This window comes from Argopecten irradians, chromosome 12 (assembly GCF_041381155.1).
Source record: "Argopecten irradians isolate NY chromosome 12, Ai_NY, whole genome shotgun sequence".
NCBI classification, from domain to species: domain Eukaryota; kingdom Metazoa; phylum Mollusca; class Bivalvia; order Pectinida; family Pectinidae; genus Argopecten; species Argopecten irradians.
The window spans coordinates 13,362,462-13,383,778 of NC_091145.1; the positions used below are offsets into that span (position 1 = coordinate 13,362,462).

Here is a 21,317-nt window from a genome sequence, read left to right on the forward strand (position 1 = left end):
AGTAATCCAGCCTTGTTGTTGTTAATGTTTTTTATTTTTATTTTTTTCCTTCACGTCAGGTATCAATTTTAGATTTGTTTTGTAAGCACCTGTTTCAGCATAAACGACATAATTTTCATTCACAATGTGATGACATCTGAACAATCGATACACTATACACACAAGGTACATATCACTTTGTAATATGCAAAAACGAAATAAGATCAAAAGAATTCATTATGTCATTTTTTATCAAAATACTTAACATTGTTTCCATTTATGTAGCTTCTGGTAGCGTAAATTTTGTAATGAATTCCACTCACCCTCCAAATTTATAAAAGCATTTTGTAATATCCTAGATGGTGAGATATATAGTCGATGATAACGGTTACATCTGTAACATTTGGTCCACATACAACTACTAAGATTCTGATCACATCAAGAAAGATCAACATGAAGAATTAATAACTCAATTCTTCGTCTTCTCTCTTGAATAAAAAGAAACCAAAAGTTTTATCCAGATTGAAAGTCCTCTCTCTATACCGCATTCTCCCAAAACATGGACACTCACACGCGGCAACACAATGTATACATGGGACTTTAAACTTAATAAATCATATCAAAATTCAGTCCATCTACCATTTGATGTAAAGGAACTAAACCAGGCTTCACAACCCCACAACGGTTTTTCTTCAGATTCTTGGGATAAAGCTCGACATTTTACACTTCAAATTTGCAGACCTTCAACCATAATAAAACAAGAACTTTCTAATTTTGAAATGGGACATTTGGAGGGATTTATGATTCATCGAATGTGATGAAGTACAGAACTATGTCTTTGATACTCCAACTCGCAATCAGAACGCGGAGGTCAATGTGCTAGTACAGCTTAAAAGGATTTGAGAATTATTTTGCCGAAAATGCTATGTGGGGATATTTTTTTTTGTCATGTCGAACTTTCCATCCTTCCCCTGTTCTACACAATGTAGATTATGATTTTTCCTGATTTTTGTTATCTAGACCCACGTCTGAAAATGATCACATTGTTGTGGATCCAAACATATAGTATCTATGATTAATAATCAGATGTCTGTGGTACAGGTTGTTTTAATCTGATCTGTCCAAAACCTAGACCAGTTATTACACAAAGGAAGTACATATACTGCGTTTGTCTTTGTAACTACTGTATAGTTGTGAATATTTTCGGGGGTTTTAATTTCGCTAAATTCACGGATTCCTCCAAATTCGACGTATCAATACCTCGCGAATGTTTCAACAAGCATGGTTTCACATGTCAATCCGTATCTCGTGAATGACGCTTTCAAAGACTACAAAGAAGATTCGCGAAAATCATTCTCCGCCAATAATTTACAAACAGTAAATTGCGAAATTTTACACTCGCAAAAAATAGCAACTACAGTATACAGTATAACGTTGAAATGTTATTGGTGGTCGGATCTAGTCCTGAATATACGACTCTTTCATATGTGGATATGAAGGATAGGGATATTCTACCCGAGGGTCACAAAATATAATAAAACCCTAGGCTTGCCGAAGGTTTTGCAACATTTTGTGATCCAGAGGGTAAAATATCCCTATCCTTCATATCCACTTATGAAAGAGTATTTTTCTTTCATACCTCAACGTTTTATTGCAATTTTACAAATACAATATCACGCCATTTTGAAATAAATTCGAAGAAATCTACGACTGAGTCAACTTCCCATACATGAAAAATTACGTAATATTTTCAACAAAAATTCCGTTGTTTCCATTTTTGATAGTAAAACAAGTCAAGTTTGTGAAAAAAAAAAAATTTACCGAGGAAATAGAAATTTTGCTGACGCCGTGACGTTACGAGGCTTTATTGCATAGGTAGCCATGTAATACAGCCTCGGGCGACATGAGTGTATTGCCCTAGACCAGCCAGTATTACACGTGTAGTTATGAAAGAATATAATATATTACAGGGGATGGGCCAACTAAATTGTCCTCTGTCAGTATAGTGTGACCTGTATGGTGTGTTTCTTCGGTTTTCTATGGCAGTATGCTTCAGTAAGATAGCGCTATAATTTCATTATTACAAGAAGCATAACACGAATATACCTCAGTCTCCCAAAACACACACCAACACATCACACAGGACAGACACGACTTAAATGCCCTCATTTGTTGAAGGACAGTAAGTTTAACTTAATTAATCATTCAACAAACCACACTCATGTATCTTAACTATCATAAAATATTTTCGAAAATACAGTTTTCCACGATTACATCGAAATTGAAAATAAAACAACTGTCTTCGCCCCAGGAGAATATTGTATTCTAATCCCTAACAATCACTGACAGCTAGTCAGATTAACGACTGAGGTCAACCATGTACATGTAACACATGTTGAACCTAATCTGCTTGGAGAAACTCATTTCCCCTTTCCTTCTATTGTGTTCAGATAATCAAGATGAATTGAGAAGATTTTCAGTAAATCAAATTGTTTTCTACATACGTAGACATTTGTCAACCACATGATGTGACTAAAAGTATCTATTTATTTTTTTATTCAAAAACGTTCGTTCATATTAGTCTAAACGCAATTTAGACAGTTTGGTTTTGCTAAACAGGTTTGTCAAACAAACGAAATCTACAAATGCTAAATATTGTCCTCCAATGAGTTACAACTTTTGTGCAAATTCGGTCACTTTATTCGAACTATATTTTTATATACAACTACTAGAAATGTCAGTTTTCAGTTTGACTTAAGCTTGTACAAACATGCATGCATATCGTGCATTGCTATAGACAGTGTTTGGATTTAAAAAAAAAACATTGATTAATTAATGTCACATATTAGAAATGTCTTATTAATAGTCCATATGTGACATAGCGAGACGCGCATGCGCCAGATTCTGACGAAATGTGACCGATTTTCTAATAAAGACTATAAGGGACATTTTAGAAAAGTGTTTATACACAGTTTTCTATGAACAAATTCCAAAATGTGTGTATTTAATTACTTTTAATACTTCTCAATTACGTATATTTTATATACAAGTATTTATATCAAAATGATAATTTTAGACGAAAATTAGCCATGTCATTTAAGATGAAAATTACACTCAAAATAGCTTCAGAGTCTTACGAAATGTTCAGGCAAAACGAAGATTTTGTCAACTCCAATGCTAATTATAAACTTCACCGTCAACAAATCTTAAAACACAGGCATATCTAGCTTCAAAAGTATTACGACTTCTTAATACATTGTTCATTATACAAGTTTCTAAAAAAAAATCAACTAAATTTTTGACGCGTGACTGTAATTCAAAATCGCACATTTCCAAGTTGTCTGAATTTCTCGAACCATTTATTACTGTAGGTGCGTATTCAAAATATTATTTAATTCGTGCCTTAGCATAACCATTTGTAAAAAAATTAATGTTCTTAACACAAATATTGTAGAATACATCCAAAAACAGTGATAATATATACTTTGATATTTTCGAAATAGTTTTTTTTCTATCCGTTTACCCTTGCTTCTCTCTCCCTTTTCACCATCAGACACCCTCTCTCTTCATGACTTATTCCAAACCATTACTCCCCTCTCCCATCCAGCTCACCGCCGGATAGTCTATTATACCACAACAAAACCGAGACCCTCTTGAAAGGAAACAATCGTTGGTAGGTACATGCATATCTTGTGAGAAGTCACCTAACCATAATGTTTAAGGGAACTCCAATGCATCCACCAATAAAGGAAACAGTCAAACGTAGATGTTGGGAAGTGTAAGTACACTGTAACACAACATTTGCATCGAGGCGAGCATACGGGAAGGCCAATCAGGGTTTAGGGGAGCTTTGATTACACCATGGTACATTATGTACCTGTGTTTGAAAGAAGAAAGAAACATACCATCAGAATTGAACTTCATTATATATAGCAACTAAAATCGATCTTTCTAAATATTGATATGTTAAATACATACATTTTTGCATCTATGTTCAAAATTAACGTTTAACTATTTGATAAAACACTTTGAAGTAAGTTTAGAACATTCATAAATTAACTTGGATTGCTATCGTCGCTTACAATTAAAGTAGAGTTGGGATTTTTTTCGTTTAACATTATTTCTCTTTGGAGGCAATCCGGGTAACTCTAATTCCTTTCTAATATACAAATGTACTTGCATACACTTGTAATAACTAGCGATTACTTCTACAACACGTAAACCCTGTAAATATATATAGCCACCAATATACATGTAGCGGCGACAGACTTAGATTAAACAGGTACATAATAGTTTGGCTTGTTACAATGATGACATATGGTAATATTTTCGTGTACTTACATATGTGGTATGGAGAGTTAACTCAAAACCTTGATTTACATATATCATAAACTGTTTAAAGATCTTTCTTAAATAGTATTAATTCCTTTCTCTAGCGATTCCCTGGTATTCCGAGAGCGAAGTTACATTCAATGTGTTCTTATAACAAAATTTCAATACAATGAAACTAATTTGTTATGCGGGTTTAAAAAAGAGATTATTTCTCGTAGATTTTGTGTACAAACGTTATCTGATTTAGTTTTCAACACAAAAATGATGTGGATGCATGAGAGTAAGGGAGTCTACGTTTCACAGTAAACATAAACCAGGTATATGTACCCTACGACAAGAATAAAGTTGAAGTCTACAGCACATATAGTGTATTACTAGTATACAATCTGTTTTGTTGAAGCGAATAGATCTAAAAGATAAAGTTTGTACAATATTGACAAACAAAGGAAATATCAATATCAGGAAATACCAATAAGGTATAATGATAAAAAAGAACAAGTATGATTATCTAACATTATCACCTATTTTACATCGGTTTTACGTGCTGTGCTGCTACAAGACGCCAAATGCACATGTACCATTCTTATATATCTTCACTTTGCCTATACAAAAATTGTGAAAAGGGGTTTTCACATACATGTAGGTGTGCAGAGAGGTTCTTTTCAATAAAGGTTGAATCTCTAACTTTCCTTCCCAGGGAAATGGAAATGAACCAGGCCTAATGTCTGAATGTGGAATAGTTTGAGAAAGAGTTTAAAAAATTCGAATAGGCACTCTCTTGAAGTTTGGTGCTCTAAGGGAGATAACTCGCACGCAAGTTTGTGCTATACATACGCGTACTATATTATCGATATCTATATGCTTTTTGTTTGGTTATCTATAGAAATTAACTTTATATATTGCACTAAAATTCAAGATTACCATTACTATCATTACTTTAAAATACTACGAATGACATATTTTTAATTTTCAAAGATTAAAAGGCATAATTATCTCCCCTATTCCTATGTAAACTTTTGACACTAGGTGTCGCTCATTGTTTACATCGAGGCGGCCATATTCAAGAAAACGAAAACATCCGGCGAAAACCTTATAACATGAACAGGTAATTTATTGACTGAAATGCGTGACTGATTGACTACCGGAAAAACATATAAGGAAATATTTTAAGCATTTAATAAATCACACTTTTGCACCAGTCTCTTGCGTATTTTGCAAAAGTCGCGTTGATAAACACCGCTTAGTGAGGAAACATGTGCAGACACATCTAGATCTGTTGAACCGTCAGGTCGGACATGGACATAGGATTGCAGGCCTAATATGTGATAGACCTTAATTATCTACACATTCCGAGTTTTCAATATTGCAGTTCCACTGTGGTATGTATAGAATGGTCATCAAAATCCAACTAAATATTTGTCGGGTGTTGATTCCTATGCCTCATGCATGTAACTGTTATGTGTGTTTCTTGATTTCAGCAGTGAATAAGTCTGAGTCGAGAACATGGACATTCTCCAATTCTTAAGAATGACGTGCTACAAAATTGAGATTTGAGAAGATACTTCATACGCTTTTAAATACAACTTTGGTATATTTATATCAAGACTTGAATAGGGATAAAAACTAAACTCCAGTCAGAAAACATTACAGGAGGCAGTTTAGACTGTCACTGGTTGAAGTTATTAATTTAGTAACTTCAGATATTAATTTAGTAACTTCAGATGGATCAGAGATACCTACAGAAAATGTAGGAGCCAAACTGTTTGAATCTGGAATATTTGATGACTGGTTAGATGAGCTTCCCCATTGTTACTGTTATAATTACCAATTACCAATCCTGAAAGTCCAATCCCACTACACTCCTTGAGCTTCCTCTCTTTCCTTTGCCCTCCTAGCTAAAAGACACTAAAATTCCACTTTGGGTATTTTGTTGGGTGTCAGTTCTTTTACATGAGATGAAAAAATGTAACAGCCAGACCAGCTTGGGCTCAAACTCAGGACCTCCAATCACTACGTACTCCAACAATGTTAGATGTATAGCAAGACAAGACACTTTTGATAGATAACGTCAAAAAACGGCTGACCAGTCGACTCTCATGTAATGGGAGTACTCCAATTACTAGCCAGATGCTTTAATTGATTGATCTACCTGGTCACCAATGATCAACCTAGTCCAATTCCACTAATCTTTGGTTTTCATCATATATTTCAGAATAAAATGACATAGCCAAGGCCAGCACTCAAACTTGTCAGGTGAAAATTTATATACGTATCACAGAAGACATGGCATCAAAATCTCGAAGATTGAATGAAGAAGATCGGCGTAAGTCTTTATTTATCTCAAAGTTAAAGCTAATTTCCTACAACATAACAACAGATTATATTTCCATTTCTATCAGGCTGATATTTCAAGATATATAACCAAATGTATCATTATGACAACATTTTTCTGTTCTGAAAAAGCTAGCTTTATATGTCCAACCCATGTAAATATGTAAGCTGAAAATGGATTGTAATACAAAAATGATTTTCAACCGTTTTTATTCCAGGTATTGTGTCACAGGCCAATACACTTTTAGAGCAGTTAAGCATATTCACCCCCATCAGTTGTGTTGAGGATCTTAATGTCAACACATATGTATCCTTGTTTGAAGGACTTCGTGGGGAACACCTTGCAGGTAATTATGTAAAATATTGTAAATTTTAATATAAAATTGGACAAAAGGAGCTCTATCCTGGCTTTACACTGCAGGTATTACAACTACGTGTAACTTTTAGTATTCTCATCACCTGATGAAGTGTGAAAACATAATTCATGAACTTTATTTCTTTTAGGCATCTACCTGTTTTCCATCATTAACTAAAAAGACATTTCAGATGCAGTTTAATTGCAAGGTTTGTTTGTATAAATTTTCAGTAAATTACAAATTAATATCAGAGCTCATATTTCTTGCTTGAAATCAATATTTGCCTAATTTGTTATTATAATAAACTCTATAGATGCCTTTCTTTTGGAAATACAGTTATTCAACATTGTTACACAAATGCATTATGTTGCTTGGTTAATTGATGTACTAGTAAGTTTAATCTAAATGTTTCTGTCCGTCCTACAGGCATTGTACGTAACCCACTAACCAAGGAAGATGAGATACAGAACTGTCAGATCGTGATTGACACACTCGCCACCGACGTCCTCCATACCTCACTGTCCCACATCTCTGGCCGGCAGGTGGTGGAACACGACCGCGAGTCTATCTCCCATCTCCTGGAAATCTTCAGTGGCTTGTTAGAGTACATACTCAATAAAATTGAGAGTGACGCATCAACAGACAATGATGGTAGGTTTATTTTACTATTATTTTGTATATTGTAAAGGGTAAAGCAACTTTTTTTTTGCAGCTATTAAAAATAATTGTTTCACAACTGTTGTGATGACCACCACAGGAGATGGCTGTCCTCAGTAATATTTATAATGATAGCTAGGTTCAACTTCATTATAGGAGCAAAATCTCATGAAACAATTTTAAGGAATTGCTATCAAGTGCGAAAATATGCGTTCAGTGTTTTTCCTGCCTATATATTTGGGGCCGAAATTTGGCCCGATTTATTTCGGCCCCATTTCGGCCCCATTCCCAATTGTATTTCTTGTTATTTTTCCCAAATCAGTGAGTTGAAGCGTATTTTGTGTGACGAAACAAAATTTTTTTGGAAATTCCAAGTCTGAACATCGTATTTTAGTATACATTCTTACAATGATTCTTAGAGAAGCATAATTGTTTATTTCTACCTTTTCCAAAATTTCCATAAACACTATTAAATTTTTTCCCAATTTCCTACTTTTATCGCACAAAAATTCCCAATTTTCACCAGGTGGCAATTTCCCAAAATACCCAGGAAAAACACTGGCGTTTGACTGCTTTCATACGGCAAAAGGGATGTAATAATTATGATCAGTGCTTTTCATAGATCTTGCTGTTCTTCAGTTGGCATTATTAATATATATGTATTCAACCTCCAATAATTGCCAACTGAAAAGCAGTTGTTAATAATCTTCCTTTCTATAACCATCATATTTTTAAGCTATAACAAAGTGTCTTTATTCCATAGCATTGTAAAATCCTAATGACATTTGCCATTTGATCTGTGTTGAAGGTGATGAGGAGGTGGATGATCCAGACGCTGTAGAGCCAGATGTGATAGATGAGATTCTGGAGCGTGAATTACAGAGATGTCCACAGGGGCTTGCTTCTCCTGAGGGAAGGAGAAAGACAGACCTCTCATCTGTATATTGGGATGACAGGTAAGTCCTGATATGGTCCACAGGGGCCTGTCTCCTGAGGGAAGGAGTAAGACAGACCTCTCATCTGTATATTGGGATGACAGGTAAGTTCTTATGTGGTCCACAGGGGCCTGTCTCCCGAGAGAAGGAGAAAGACAGACCTCTCATCTGTATATTGGGATGACAGGTAAGTCCTGATATGGTCCACAGGGGCCTGTCTCCTGAGGGAAGGAGAAAGACAGACCTCTCATCTGTATATTGGGATGACAGGTAAGTCCTGATATGGTCCACAGGGGCCTGTCTCCTGAGGGAAGGAGAAAGACAGACCTCTCATCTGTATATTGGGATGACAGGTAAGTCCTGATATGGTCCACAGGGGCCTGTCTCCTGAGGGAAGGAGAAAGACAGATATCTCATCTGTAGAACATTGCAAGAAAGAATTTGGTGGATCAGCTGATAGCAGACATATTCAGTGATATGTACATGTAACAGTATTAAAATTAATATATGTGCTATTTATATTTAATTTTGTTACAGTCCTATATATATTTGTTACAGTCCTGTGATAACCAGGAAGCCCACAGATCCACTTCAGGACAGGCACCATAGGCTTGGTCACGACAGCTTAGCTGGTATACATGATTCTACAGTCAGTTCTACTGGAAAATGTAAGTACAGCTCTATGGTACATGTACCACAATTTTAGTAAAAGAACATATTAGAATAAGCAGATCTAACTATTTTAGTTAAACTGATTAATTCAAAACAGGAATGACAGAGGACAATACTATTACTTTACCCCATACAATTTCTTTCTCCTATTCTTCCTGTATAGATATGATTTCATATGGCGTTAACATTTACATAACAATCATCTCAATGTAATTAAGACGAAATGCTTGATTATTCCCTGATAGTTGACAGTACTGAGGATTTAATACGGCGAGGAGAGGCATTGATCCAGCGTACACATCCTACAGAGGAATCACGCTCAATAGTAAGTTTATAAAAACGGTTGTATATCTTGTAAATTATAGGTTGAATTTTGGGTAGATAATAAGTTGAATATTGGGTATATGATAGGTTGAATATCATTCAAAAAAATAGGTTGAATTTTGGGTAGATAATAAGTTGAATATTTGGTATATAATAGATTGAATATCATTCAAATAATAGGTTGAATATTGGGTAAATGATAGATTGAATATTAGGTAAATAATAGGTTGAATATCAGGTATATGATAAATTGAATATTGGATATATAATAGGTTGAATATCATTCAAATAATAGGTTGAATATTGGGTAAATAATAGATTGAATATTAGGTAGATAATATATGTTGTATATCTTATAAATTAAGATATAATTAGAGCTGCAATGATTACTGGTTGTCAGATAGTCAAAGACGATTATATTAACAATACCAGAACTAATCGTTGCAGCCCATCTAAATAATAGGTTGTGTATAGTGATTGTGTAAAAAATGGATAGAATATTGCGTAAATAATAGGCAAATATTGTGTAAATAATAGATAGAATATTGTGTGAATAATACAGAAATATTGTGTAAATAATAGGTAAATATTGTGTACATAATAGGTAAATATTTTGTGTGTAAAATAATAGGTAAATATTGTGTAAATAATAGGTAAATATTGTGTGAATAATCCAGAAATATTGTGTAAATAAAAGGTAAATATTGTGTAATAATACAGAAATATTGCGTAGATAAAAGGTAAATATTGTGTATAAAATAGTATTGTGTAAATAGTAGGTAAATATTGTGTAAATAATCCAGAATTATTGTGTAGATAAAAGGTTAATATTGTGTAAATAAAATATGTGTGATGTAATGGAAATCTACCATTTTAGGAGGAGAGTTTCCTAAAGACCAGACCAACATTACAGGCTCTTCTTAATAATAAACCAGAGAGGTTACAGCCCCAGGAACCAAGTAAGTCAGATTATCATAGCTTGTAGAAGAAGAAAAGTTAATAAACCAACTCGAGATGTACTAGGAAGATAATGTCTGTGTTTTTATGTCACATGACCATAATTCCTGGTAACCTGTTGCAGAAGTCTTTTGTTTAAGGTCATGTGTCATCTGAAAATTTGTCCTTGTTTACAAGGCAACTTGAATATATATTTATATTTGAGTGTAATGAAATTCTGTGTGTATAAGGTGACATTTAAGGCTTATGGGTCTCTTGTTATATTTAGTTGAAAATATCTTTATTTTGAAAGATTATTCCAGAAAAAAATATTTTACCCTCTCTTTATTTCTTAATTATCTTCTGAGGGAAAATATTTTTGCAATTTTCATTACCATATTTTTTTAATTTCTTTGTTTATAAGGAAAATATTTTGCACTTTTCTTATCCTTCAAAGTTTGTTTGTGTGAGAATCCATAGTAATAGGGTAACGTTTGTTAGTCCTATGTTAGCCTGATGTTACTTCTGTCTTGACAGGTGTCCCTGATACGACCCCCGAGGATGTGAGGAAGTCCGACTACGCGGCACGATCTACAGACATGTTACTGGACCACTACAGTGATCTCTATAAAACCAAGTACAAAGTCAACACAGACCAACAACGGTACTTAATCATACACTGGGCTCTCAATATTTTTCATTTAAAGACCCACCGTTTCAGAAACAATAATAACAGTTTATTAATGAAAATTTTAGCGTCAGAACATCTATATCGATAACATAAATTCAGGTTACAAAACCGATCAAATACATTACTCCCTGTATGAATCAAAAGTTTCTCTTACTGTTTTGCTGCATGTGGCAGTGATTGTCAACTACTGCAAAATAATTAGGACGATGCCTGGAAACATATGAAGACCTGATGGGAATTAATATTAAATTCATATGTTTATTTTAAAATTTTAAATAATAGAGTGATGAAAAGTGTAGTTTTAGCAATAAGCTGGTAAATTTTGGGATTTTACAAAATGATAAGTTTGCGCATTTATTTTAATTGCTTTTATAACACACAAAAATATAAAGTGTAATCATATTTCACCACAAAAAGGCTTAAGGCAAATGATAATAACTAAAATATTTACAGAGATTAAACTAAGAATGTAGTCAAAATTAGAAGTACAATGCTGAGCTCAACATATTGAATATAGAATGGAATATTTTATTTTTTCTCTCCTAGACAAGATGCCTATTATCCCTATAACAATTTACGCTCTATGGTCGAGGAAACAGCAGCAATGGCGCGGGACGCTGTTGGAGTGTCGCCGAACCGTGCCCGTACCATGTTACAGAATATGGACAACAGCTACAACAGACAGACAAGGTACATACTCACTTTAGTGTGTTTACGTTTGATGCTTTCATGCCAAAAAATGAAGTATTTATGTGTATTATCCGATAGCAATGATCAAAATCCTCAAAGATGGCCACTCACTGATATTAAACTGATGACTTCTTCTCTGATTTCAGTCCAGTGAGGCACACAGAAAGAAGTCCCTACAGGAAAACAAAGAGCCCAGTACGGTATACTAACGAAGATTTACAGTCGGACACAGAGGTAGGTACAAATAAAGTTACCTCCCCTATAAATAAAATAGTATACAATCTTACACAATCTAATCTGCATGTATTGTCCAACCCACTCATTAAACTTCTGAAACTGATGCTTCCTAAATACCCCACCATAACCTCTCTATGAAATTGTCTGCCCAAAATGTGTTCTGGTGTCCCCAAAGCTGTTACTGTGACAGATAGTTATTACAAATTACATTTGTATATATCTGCAGGATTATTCCTCATTTTGTCCAACATATTCACAAATATGTGTTTGATATATAGTTTTGTAATACCAGTACCTAGAAGTTCATTAGATACAAATATTTGATTTCAGCTAACCCCCAGCAAAGCCAAACGAAAAGTGTCGTTTCTAACAGAAAGGTCCACAACAGATTCCAGTCCTAGCTTCCTCAAATCTAGTCCAACGTGAGTTTATACTTTGTCTGATATATGAGGGTTTATACTTTACAATGCAGCATTAGATAGGCTATGATTTATAAATCACTATACCCAATATCTAATACATTTTGGTCAATATATAGCATATTTGAGTTTAGAAAAACATATTAATTCAACGATGCCAACATGTAAGGCTTAACAAGAAAATCAAACAAGTTCAGATTTGTGTTTATTTTCTGTAGTAAATCACCACCGCGTAAAGCTTGGCCAGAAAAAGACGTACGATTTGATTCTTCACCGAGTAAACAAACGGGAGGAGGGAGAAGAATGACTCGAGCCAGTAGGGTTACAGACGATTATGGTAGCTACCTCGCAGACTTTGATGCTCAGGAAGAAAAGGAAAACAACTCAGCTTATGATAATTACCTCAAAAAACAGTAAGTGAGCCTTTGTATATCAATAATGTGTGTCTACTTATGTCATGTATTTTAATTCTGTTTCAGGAATGGTCCTCAAAGTTCAGCCATTAATAGACAAATTCAAAGTGTAGTTAAAACTGTCTATAAAGACCACCAAAGGGGACAAGAAAAATTGTCTTCAGAGTCAAGTGGTCTTTATACACAGGACAAAACTGTGTTGAAATTGATCATTTGGGACCGTAAAAAAGTGATTCTTATATAATTAGTTATTAAGCAGGTAGTCCTTATACAGAGGTTGTAACTAATGCAGGTTTGAATGCGTTTCTCATTGTCTATCGCAAGGTTCTGCCAATCATATCTCAAAGATTTATCTGTCATAGCCTTAAAGTCACAGAAGGATTTGTCGTTATAACTATTTCTTAATTAATAAGGGAAAATTGAAAACTAGTTTTACCACTTCTATATTTTACAATTAAAGAAAACTTTATATTAATGGATTAATGTAGATTTATAATTTGTACTTACCCAAAATGTTGTTATAATAAAAACATTGTTCTGTGAATGTTTGCTCAGATTCCATGAGATTGTTGACGAAGTGTTGAGTGATGACGAAGTCCTGCCTCAGCGGTTCAAGTCACGATCAGACCAGCGAAGAGTCCGAACTGATCGTGTCCCAGACAAGTCCAAAGGCACATATAGTGTAATGGATACTCACAAACTCATGGAGAAAGAGAGACAAGCTAGCAAGAAAAAAGTGGATGTAAGTGTGGTCTACCATCTTTATATATATATACTTAGTGTCTTTTTAGAAACGGTGGGGCCGCGGTGGCCGAGTGGTTAAGATGTCCAGACATATTACCACAAGTCCTCCACCTCTGGGTCGTGAGTTTGAATCCCATGTGGGGCAGTTGCCAGGTACTGACTGCTGGTTAGTGGTTTTTCTCTAGGTACTCTGGCTTTCCTTCTCCGTCTATAAAGTTACATGGCCCTGGCTGTTAAGAGGACATTAAACTTTTAAAAACCAAACCAAATTAAAACCTTTATAGCACCAAAATACCGACAGTCCACAATATTTTACACTAAAAAGACACCAAAGCTTTATGTGAAAAACAGGACAACTGTTTTTATGAGAAGTAATAATCTGACATAAATTCAAACTCATTTTAACATAAATATCTTGTTTAATTTTAAGTAATTTGTAGTTCCCAACAAATCTTTTCACTATAGAATGAAGTACACCAATCTAGAATAACATGAGTATTACCATTGTCTCGTGGCCTTTCAGGGCCCCATCCAATCTGTTCTTTTTATAATCAAGTACACTTAATTTGAATGAAGTTATACCAAGAACTCTTAGTGTTTTAAACTTAAATAGTTACTGGCTGGCGACCCATTATCGTGAAAACTTGCTGGCGACACATTATCGTGAAAAAATGGAGATTTTTCTCAATTTTTTTTCTAATCGTTGTATTTAATGTATGATTTTTAGGCATCCAAATAATCGTTACCTCACAACAGTTCAGTTAATAACATTTCCATCAAGTTATTATCAATTTTATAACAAAAACAGTTGTTTGAAAAAGGCGGTTACATATCGTGATCATGTCTAATTACTGTACCCATTATCGCAATTTTTTCCAAAAAAATATTAAAAATAGTTAGATGTGATGAAATAAATAAAATTTAATATCAATATATGCACAAATACAGTGGAACATGGTTAATATGAACTTGATGGGACCGAGATAAAACTTATCTGAGTGTTCGAATTAGGTGAGTTCTCATGTCTACTGACGATCTCTTTACTTGGTATATATATAGACTAGTTCCATGTCGTAAAATGATTTGAACAAGAGAGATGTCAAAATCGCAGATGGTAGTTGCAAAATTATGTAATAAAACTGAGATACATATTTTGAAATGCTGTTTACAGCAGATTTATGAAAAAGAAAATGGGCATTTTCGGTGAACTCGTCCAAAAAATCTCATTTTGAGTTATAAGAACATTTTATGTATGATCTTTGTCATCCGGACCCAAAATTTATTTCGTATTATCCAAGTTCTTCAAGTTTTCTGAATTTGAATTATCCGAGTTCTTCAAACAAAGATAAAGAGGGAATTTGCCTGGGATCGGCAAAGTACTTCGTATTAAGCCGGGTTGTCCAATTATCCGAGCTCATATCAACCAAGTTCCTCTGGATCTAAATATCTTTAGAAAAAATATTTGATGTGAAAAAGTTCATCAAAAGAGAGAAAACATGTCTTGTTTGCCACCAGTCATACCTTAAGATTGTCGATTATGACATCAGGGGGTAATGGCGCCTTCCATTTCATGATCTACTCTCTGGCAAAATGACGAATAATTTTAACATGAATGCTTAGTATTTTGAATAAATAATAAAGATATTTAAATGATTTTCGGGGGTTATTGATTCTGTAAACTTTGAAATAATAAACAAAATCAACAAAGTGGTCTACCTTGTATTTTGTCGTCTGGTCAAAAGCGCTTAGGTGACCCCGACCAGCATTCTTTTGTGACAAGTTATAAAAATTGAATTATCTCCCTTCCAACTGTTATTTTTTGAACACTGTTGTCTGACATTATAGGAAGCAGACGATATATGAATCAGGACTATATATCTTACAATAAAGCCGATATCATGGCTTCCCCCCTGACTAATGTCATTCTTTAAAAAAAAAAAATGTCATTCTTGTGAGGTATATACTGAAATTCACCATTTTTTATCTAAATATTTGAATTTTCTTCTGAAACTTGAAAATATTGTCAATAATTTTGGTATGCTATCTTCCTACACACAAGAAAAATATAAAAAATTGCATTTTGTATATCACACCATTCAAAATCCCGATAATGGGTACATTACGATAATGGATTGCCAGCCAGTATGTATTTACTTTTGATACTACAGCTGGTAGATGTGAATTTCAACAAAGAACAAATGTCAAAACATTAATGATTATAAAAAGTTTTTGTTTTTCTTCTTCAGTTTCTTCATAAAATATATCAAGAAGATTTAGATGAACTTAAATATGAAGCCAAACATGAACTGAAGAAAGAAAGGAAACAGGCCAAAGATACCGTAAGTATTATTGTCACTTACTGTATTTGACCCAATAAGCGCCAAGGACATTTAATAAATTGAAAAAATGGAAAGTTGCTTAATAAAGCGAAAGAACTGTAAACTTATACAGTTTTGGTAGTTTTGGTCTTTATTTATGTTAGGACAACTGAAATTGAGACCTCAAAAATGGGAAGGGCACTTATAGGAATTAATATGGGCGCTTATTGGGTCAAATACAGTACATACATGATAGTATAAAGGTTTTATAAATATTGGCATTATCAAAATGGTTTTTTAAATAGCTTGTATTTTCTGCTAAGACTTTTAAAATTTAATAAACTTGTATAATGCAAGCTTTGATGTCATTTTTATCTTCTTCTTTTTCTTCTTTCTTTTTTCAGGAAACAGACTACAAGAAGAAGGTTCTAACTGGTCCTAAAAAATCTGTGAAACCTAAAGAGTCAGGTGAGAAGATTACCATTGAATGTATACATATATTTTAATTTAAGCTTTTGATCTGAAATAGTGACACAAGCATTTTTTACCGTTATTTGTATTTTGATTATGTCATCTGGAAAATCCTGTTGATATTACTTCTTTGACCCTTATTTGGATTATATATATACATATATAAAATAAAAATTTGGGAATCATGTTCAAGTGATGGTTTCCATATACATAAAAAGAAAACACAACTATAAAACAGTTTTTTCCTCCCTAGCGCTTTCTCTTATAAGGTTGAACAACTCTAGCTCAGTGTTGACTCATTGTCATGGTTAACAGAGGACAATAGATATTGTTTAGAGATCAAATTGAGTTTTTTCCATGGCTCATGGTTAGTCCATTAACAATTCTCTTTTAAATTATCTCTATTTCTCAGAAAGTAACAGTTTTTTCAAAAATTTCATATGAAGGGTACCCCTGGTTCTCTAGTTGTGCATGTTAAGACAGATCTGTGAAAAAACATGGTCAGCAGGCAGCCATCTTGGTTTTTGTCAATGTCATTGCTATCTTATACTGTACAGTACTGAAGGTGTCCCTTGTTTAGGCCAAAGTTGTGAATTTTCTGTTTTTAATCCTTTTGATTTTATGAAGTTAATCAGCAAACAAGGTGAAAAAACGCCCACAAGAAAATAGAGCACAGAATTTTAATTTTTGTTATCCAAATAACATAACATATGTATGAATTAATGTAATGGGACACATAATGTAGCTTGTTATAATTACTGTTTCAGTGTCTGCCAGGAAGAAACCCACAGTCAGTACTAAAGCAAAGAAACGCTCACCTAGTGGTGGACTGATACCTGCTGGAAAACCAAAGAGTAAGTATTATATATAGAGAGGTTGCTGGATATGGGATTTATTTCACACAAGAGAGTTATCTTTTAAAAGTAACAAAAGACTCAAGCATTACCAAGTGTCTTTTGTAACTTTTAAAAAATAGCTCACTCGTGTGAAATGAATTTTAATAACCCTGAGTTGTGTGACCTGTTTGTATCATAATTAAGTCATCCACAAGAAGGCCAAAATATGAAAACGTTATTTGCTGACATATGCATATAATGTGTATTGATATCATCATAAGCAAATAGGTATTCAAGCTAAAACCCTCAAATAATTTTTTATATAAAAGCCTTACCCCATGTTGTTATTTGTTTATAGTGACGATAAAAGATGATGATGACATCCTACCCCTATTGCTGAAGGAGTTCCCACATCTCCACCTATCTCTACACACTTGGCATGAACTTTGGCGCAAAGGTATCAACCAAATCGAGCAGGTCTCACGAGCCAATCAGGAAGTTAGACGCAAAAAGTCACGGGCCAAATCAGAGGTAGGTGGTTCAAGATGTACATATAGCTGTTTGTAGGTGAAATTATTTCATCTAATGAATAATGAAAGTTAGAAATGAATAGGTATGTAAACAAAATGTTGCATAGAAATGTTAGAAATAAATAACAAAATTACAAAACAGAGTGATAATTATGGGATCGACCTGGGTATCGAGAGAGCTATTTGACATAGGACAGTCCTATCAATACTTTGGACATTTATAATTTAGTTGTCATTTTACACATACTGTTGTACTGTCTACTATTTTCAGTTAGAGGAGGCTGAGAAGAGGCAGCAAATCATGGTGAATATCATGAAGAAGGAGCTGGAACATCAACAAAGAATGGTTAGTTCACTATTCCTACATCAGAGGGTCATCAGAGGGTGTATGAAATTAAACAGCAATGAAATACACACATATTTTCTATACCAGTATATTCAAGCATTGCTAGTTTGCATGCTTCTATATGGTATTGAGTTGCTCAAATTGCCTTTTTGAGAAGTGTGTGTGTCTGATAAATATTTGTAGCATTTCAATATGCTCATAATTATTTTCATTAAGCATGTTAATTTAATTGTAAAGTTTGTAATTTCATTTTATAATTTTATCTTAGCACTTCAACATCTGCAAAATATTCCGTAAGATTTGAACTATTCCATAATTAAAACAAGTTCTTAAAGAATTTCCTCAAATTTAGTTATATTGAAATACAATGCTTCTAACACAATATCATACATAACTCTCCAGGAATGATGGTAAAGAGAATAAAACAAATTATCATATTTTGATTTTCGTGTTTTTACAGAAAGAGATAAAAGAACGACAGACTCAGAGTGTGGCTGCTAGAAATAGAATACAGGAGAAACGTTCACAGTCTGTTAAAACACGACAGTATTACGACGAGTACCAGGTACGCATGCGCTCCAAGATGCTGAAAAGACGCACAAAAGAGGAGATGGTATTTAAGAAATTGTTTAAGGATGGTCTGGATATACAGAAGGACAGGGTGAAGGAACTGAGAAAGTACGCCAAGGAACAGAGAGACAGCCAAGCCAAAGTACAGAGTAATGAAGTCGAGTCGCTGGAAAATTAGTATCCTTTATCAATATTAATAAGTTTATAAAATAAACATGGCTACTTTTCGGTGGGATGCCCCCCTTTCTCCGGCAATCACTTGTTTACACAAATATCCATGATTTTGTATTAGTCAACATGATGGATATTTGTGTATGTGAATTTAATTCTTCTTCTTTGCAGAAATTTGAAGATTGAAATTTGTATGAGCAAGCTTTCTTGGTATCAGGAATAATACTTGAAAAACTAGTTATGTCATAGTGTTGTCAAGTAAGAGTTTATATCTATAATACACCAGTTCTAAGGTAAGTTTGGGTAGTTGGTATCACTGTGAGCTGCCAGCAAATGTCTACTGTCTCAGTGTATGTTGTATGAAGAGATTAGCTCGCTCACTGCCATTACAAATTGTTGGTACCTATGTGTTGTAGGCCGAAACCAAATCCACAAGTTGAGTAAAGCATCTTACGTCAATAACTACTCCATCACTCTTGCAGTCGCGTATTTGTACCTTTTCAGATACACCATCTTGCCTAAAACTCTCTATCACTTGAAGTGTGTAAAAAGTTGTTTGTTTTATTCTATATAAGTATACAAAGAGTTATGAAGTGGTATAATTTGTCCTTGACCTCTGTTAAGCTACCGTGACCAGTTTGACATGCTAGCTGAATCTGTTACTAGGGAGCGGAAGGAAAGACAGATAAGGGAAAAGGCACAACAGAAGGTGGGTATGGGGGACACAATACTTACAGTTTGTTTTCTTGTTAACTTAACTTTAAACTTCAATTCATTATATACACAGTATTGCATGGTTCATTGATACACATATTATAAACATCTTATTAAAAATCTTAACGGGGAATGAAAAGTACTGCATTAAAACCATGAATTTGTTGTAAGTGCTTTGGTTATACATATGTTTATCTTTATGTGGTAGTAGTAAATTTTATATAATTGTTATGTTAATAGGTACTTGAACAGATGAAGAAGGAGCTACGCCGGAAGATGGAAAAGGAGATAAAAGATTTACAGGAGCAACTGTGCCGAGACGACGACGATGCTTACTTCAGACAGTTAGATGCTGATCGTGTCATCAAGGACTTACAAATAGCCAAGTACCATGTTGGTGTATAGCATGACAAACTTTATTTACTGGAAATAGTATGTGTTATCACGTGATCAGCTGGCCTGTGGTGTACAATGTAAAACTGTGATATTAATTATTTATATAGCACAATTCTTAAGCTGTCACGAATTGAACTGAAATGTACTTCTTTCAGTTATATTTTAGTCAATTTCAACATATTATTTTTTTCAATTATTTATTTGACTGATCATGGTTTTCTGATTGATTGATTGATTGATTGATTGATTAATTGATTGTAAATGTTATTTTAGTTTCTACATTCTGTGTGTAAATGCAAAATATTTAGTGTATATGTGAGGTATATGTGATATTTTCTGTCCTTACTGGTGACATGCTGTGTGACTGGGTCACCGTGTTTTGTTTGATGGTCTGAGAGAATTAAAATTGAAGGTTATGTAGGGCACAGCATTGCGTAAATCGAGGTAATTTTTAAATCACTACTCATCATAAAGTTCTGAATGGATAGTAACCAAATTTAGCTAGAAACATCCTTGTGGGGAAAGGAAAAGAGATTATATAAATCCTAGCTCTAACCCCACTGGGGGAGGAGGGGTCCCAATAAGGAAGAACAGAGGTACCGGTACATGTAATTCTTTAAATCTCTAGGAAATAAACACATAACAAGTGCTGATAGCATTGCTTGGCTTCATAAGTCAGGTGAGCGATTAAGGCCCTCTGGGCCTCTTGTTTAAAAGCTTTGTTGTTAAATCAGCCAAATAACTTACTATACATTACATGTAATTAGCAGTCACTCTTGTGTTAAAGATGTTCATCGTTTTGTTTTCTTGAATGTTTTTTTTTTCTATTTTTGTCCATTGCATTTATTACATGTTCATTTTCATTATTTTCTGTTCATTCTTTGAGTAGGATTATTGTTATCTCATATATTGAGTTACTAGATTTGTAATTTGTGAAATTAGTCCGTCCATATGTGTGTATGTTTTAAACGTACATTGTTACCGCAGACCTTGGTGTGGAGTTATGTCGCGGTTTTATATCTGTTGCTTAATCATGTTTAAAGACAGCTAATGTTAAATTGTCATGTGATTGAAAAAATGAATATAGTTGAAGATTCATGCGTCTTTTCTTACATCAAGAAAAACAAACCATTACTGATTTAAACAAAAATATTGTATAGATAGTATTGAATAGGTCAGTTTTTCAGGAAAACTTTATATATATCTAGCATTCTGTATTAGTACATGATACAGATCTATAAATCTATAT

The 21,317-nt window shown here is 33.8% G+C and overlaps 1 protein-coding gene across 2 annotated transcripts; it reads left to right on the plus strand.

Annotated features, from left to right (window-relative positions):
* Nucleotides 1-5,334: 5,334 nt before the first annotated feature.
* LOC138336105 (centrosomal protein of 95 kDa-like) lies at nucleotides 5,335-20,931 on the plus strand. Of its 2 annotated transcripts, none has more exons than XM_069285407.1 (22): nucleotides 5,335-5,416; nucleotides 6,524-6,634; nucleotides 6,861-6,989; nucleotides 7,425-7,649; nucleotides 8,464-8,611; nucleotides 9,149-9,258; nucleotides 9,508-9,587; nucleotides 10,464-10,545; nucleotides 11,060-11,186; nucleotides 11,760-11,903; nucleotides 12,050-12,137; nucleotides 12,471-12,562; nucleotides 12,778-12,972; nucleotides 13,528-13,714; nucleotides 15,963-16,055; nucleotides 16,439-16,502; nucleotides 17,273-17,359; nucleotides 17,700-17,872; nucleotides 18,143-18,217; nucleotides 18,678-18,964; nucleotides 19,583-19,667; nucleotides 19,913-20,931. In XM_069285407.1, exons 2-22 carry the CDS (start codon nucleotides 6,595-6,597, stop codon nucleotides 20,075-20,077), a joined length of 2,676 nt encoding a protein of 891 aa, XP_069141508.1. In that variant the 5' UTR covers nucleotides 5,335-5,416; nucleotides 6,524-6,594; the 3' UTR covers nucleotides 20,078-20,931. The 2 variants fall into 2 exon arrangements, with proteins under 2 accessions (XP_069141508.1, XP_069141509.1); XM_069285408.1 differs by lacking the exon at nucleotides 5,335-5,416 and adding an exon at nucleotides 5,552-5,690.
* The last annotated feature ends 386 nt before the right edge of the window (nucleotides 20,932-21,317 follow it).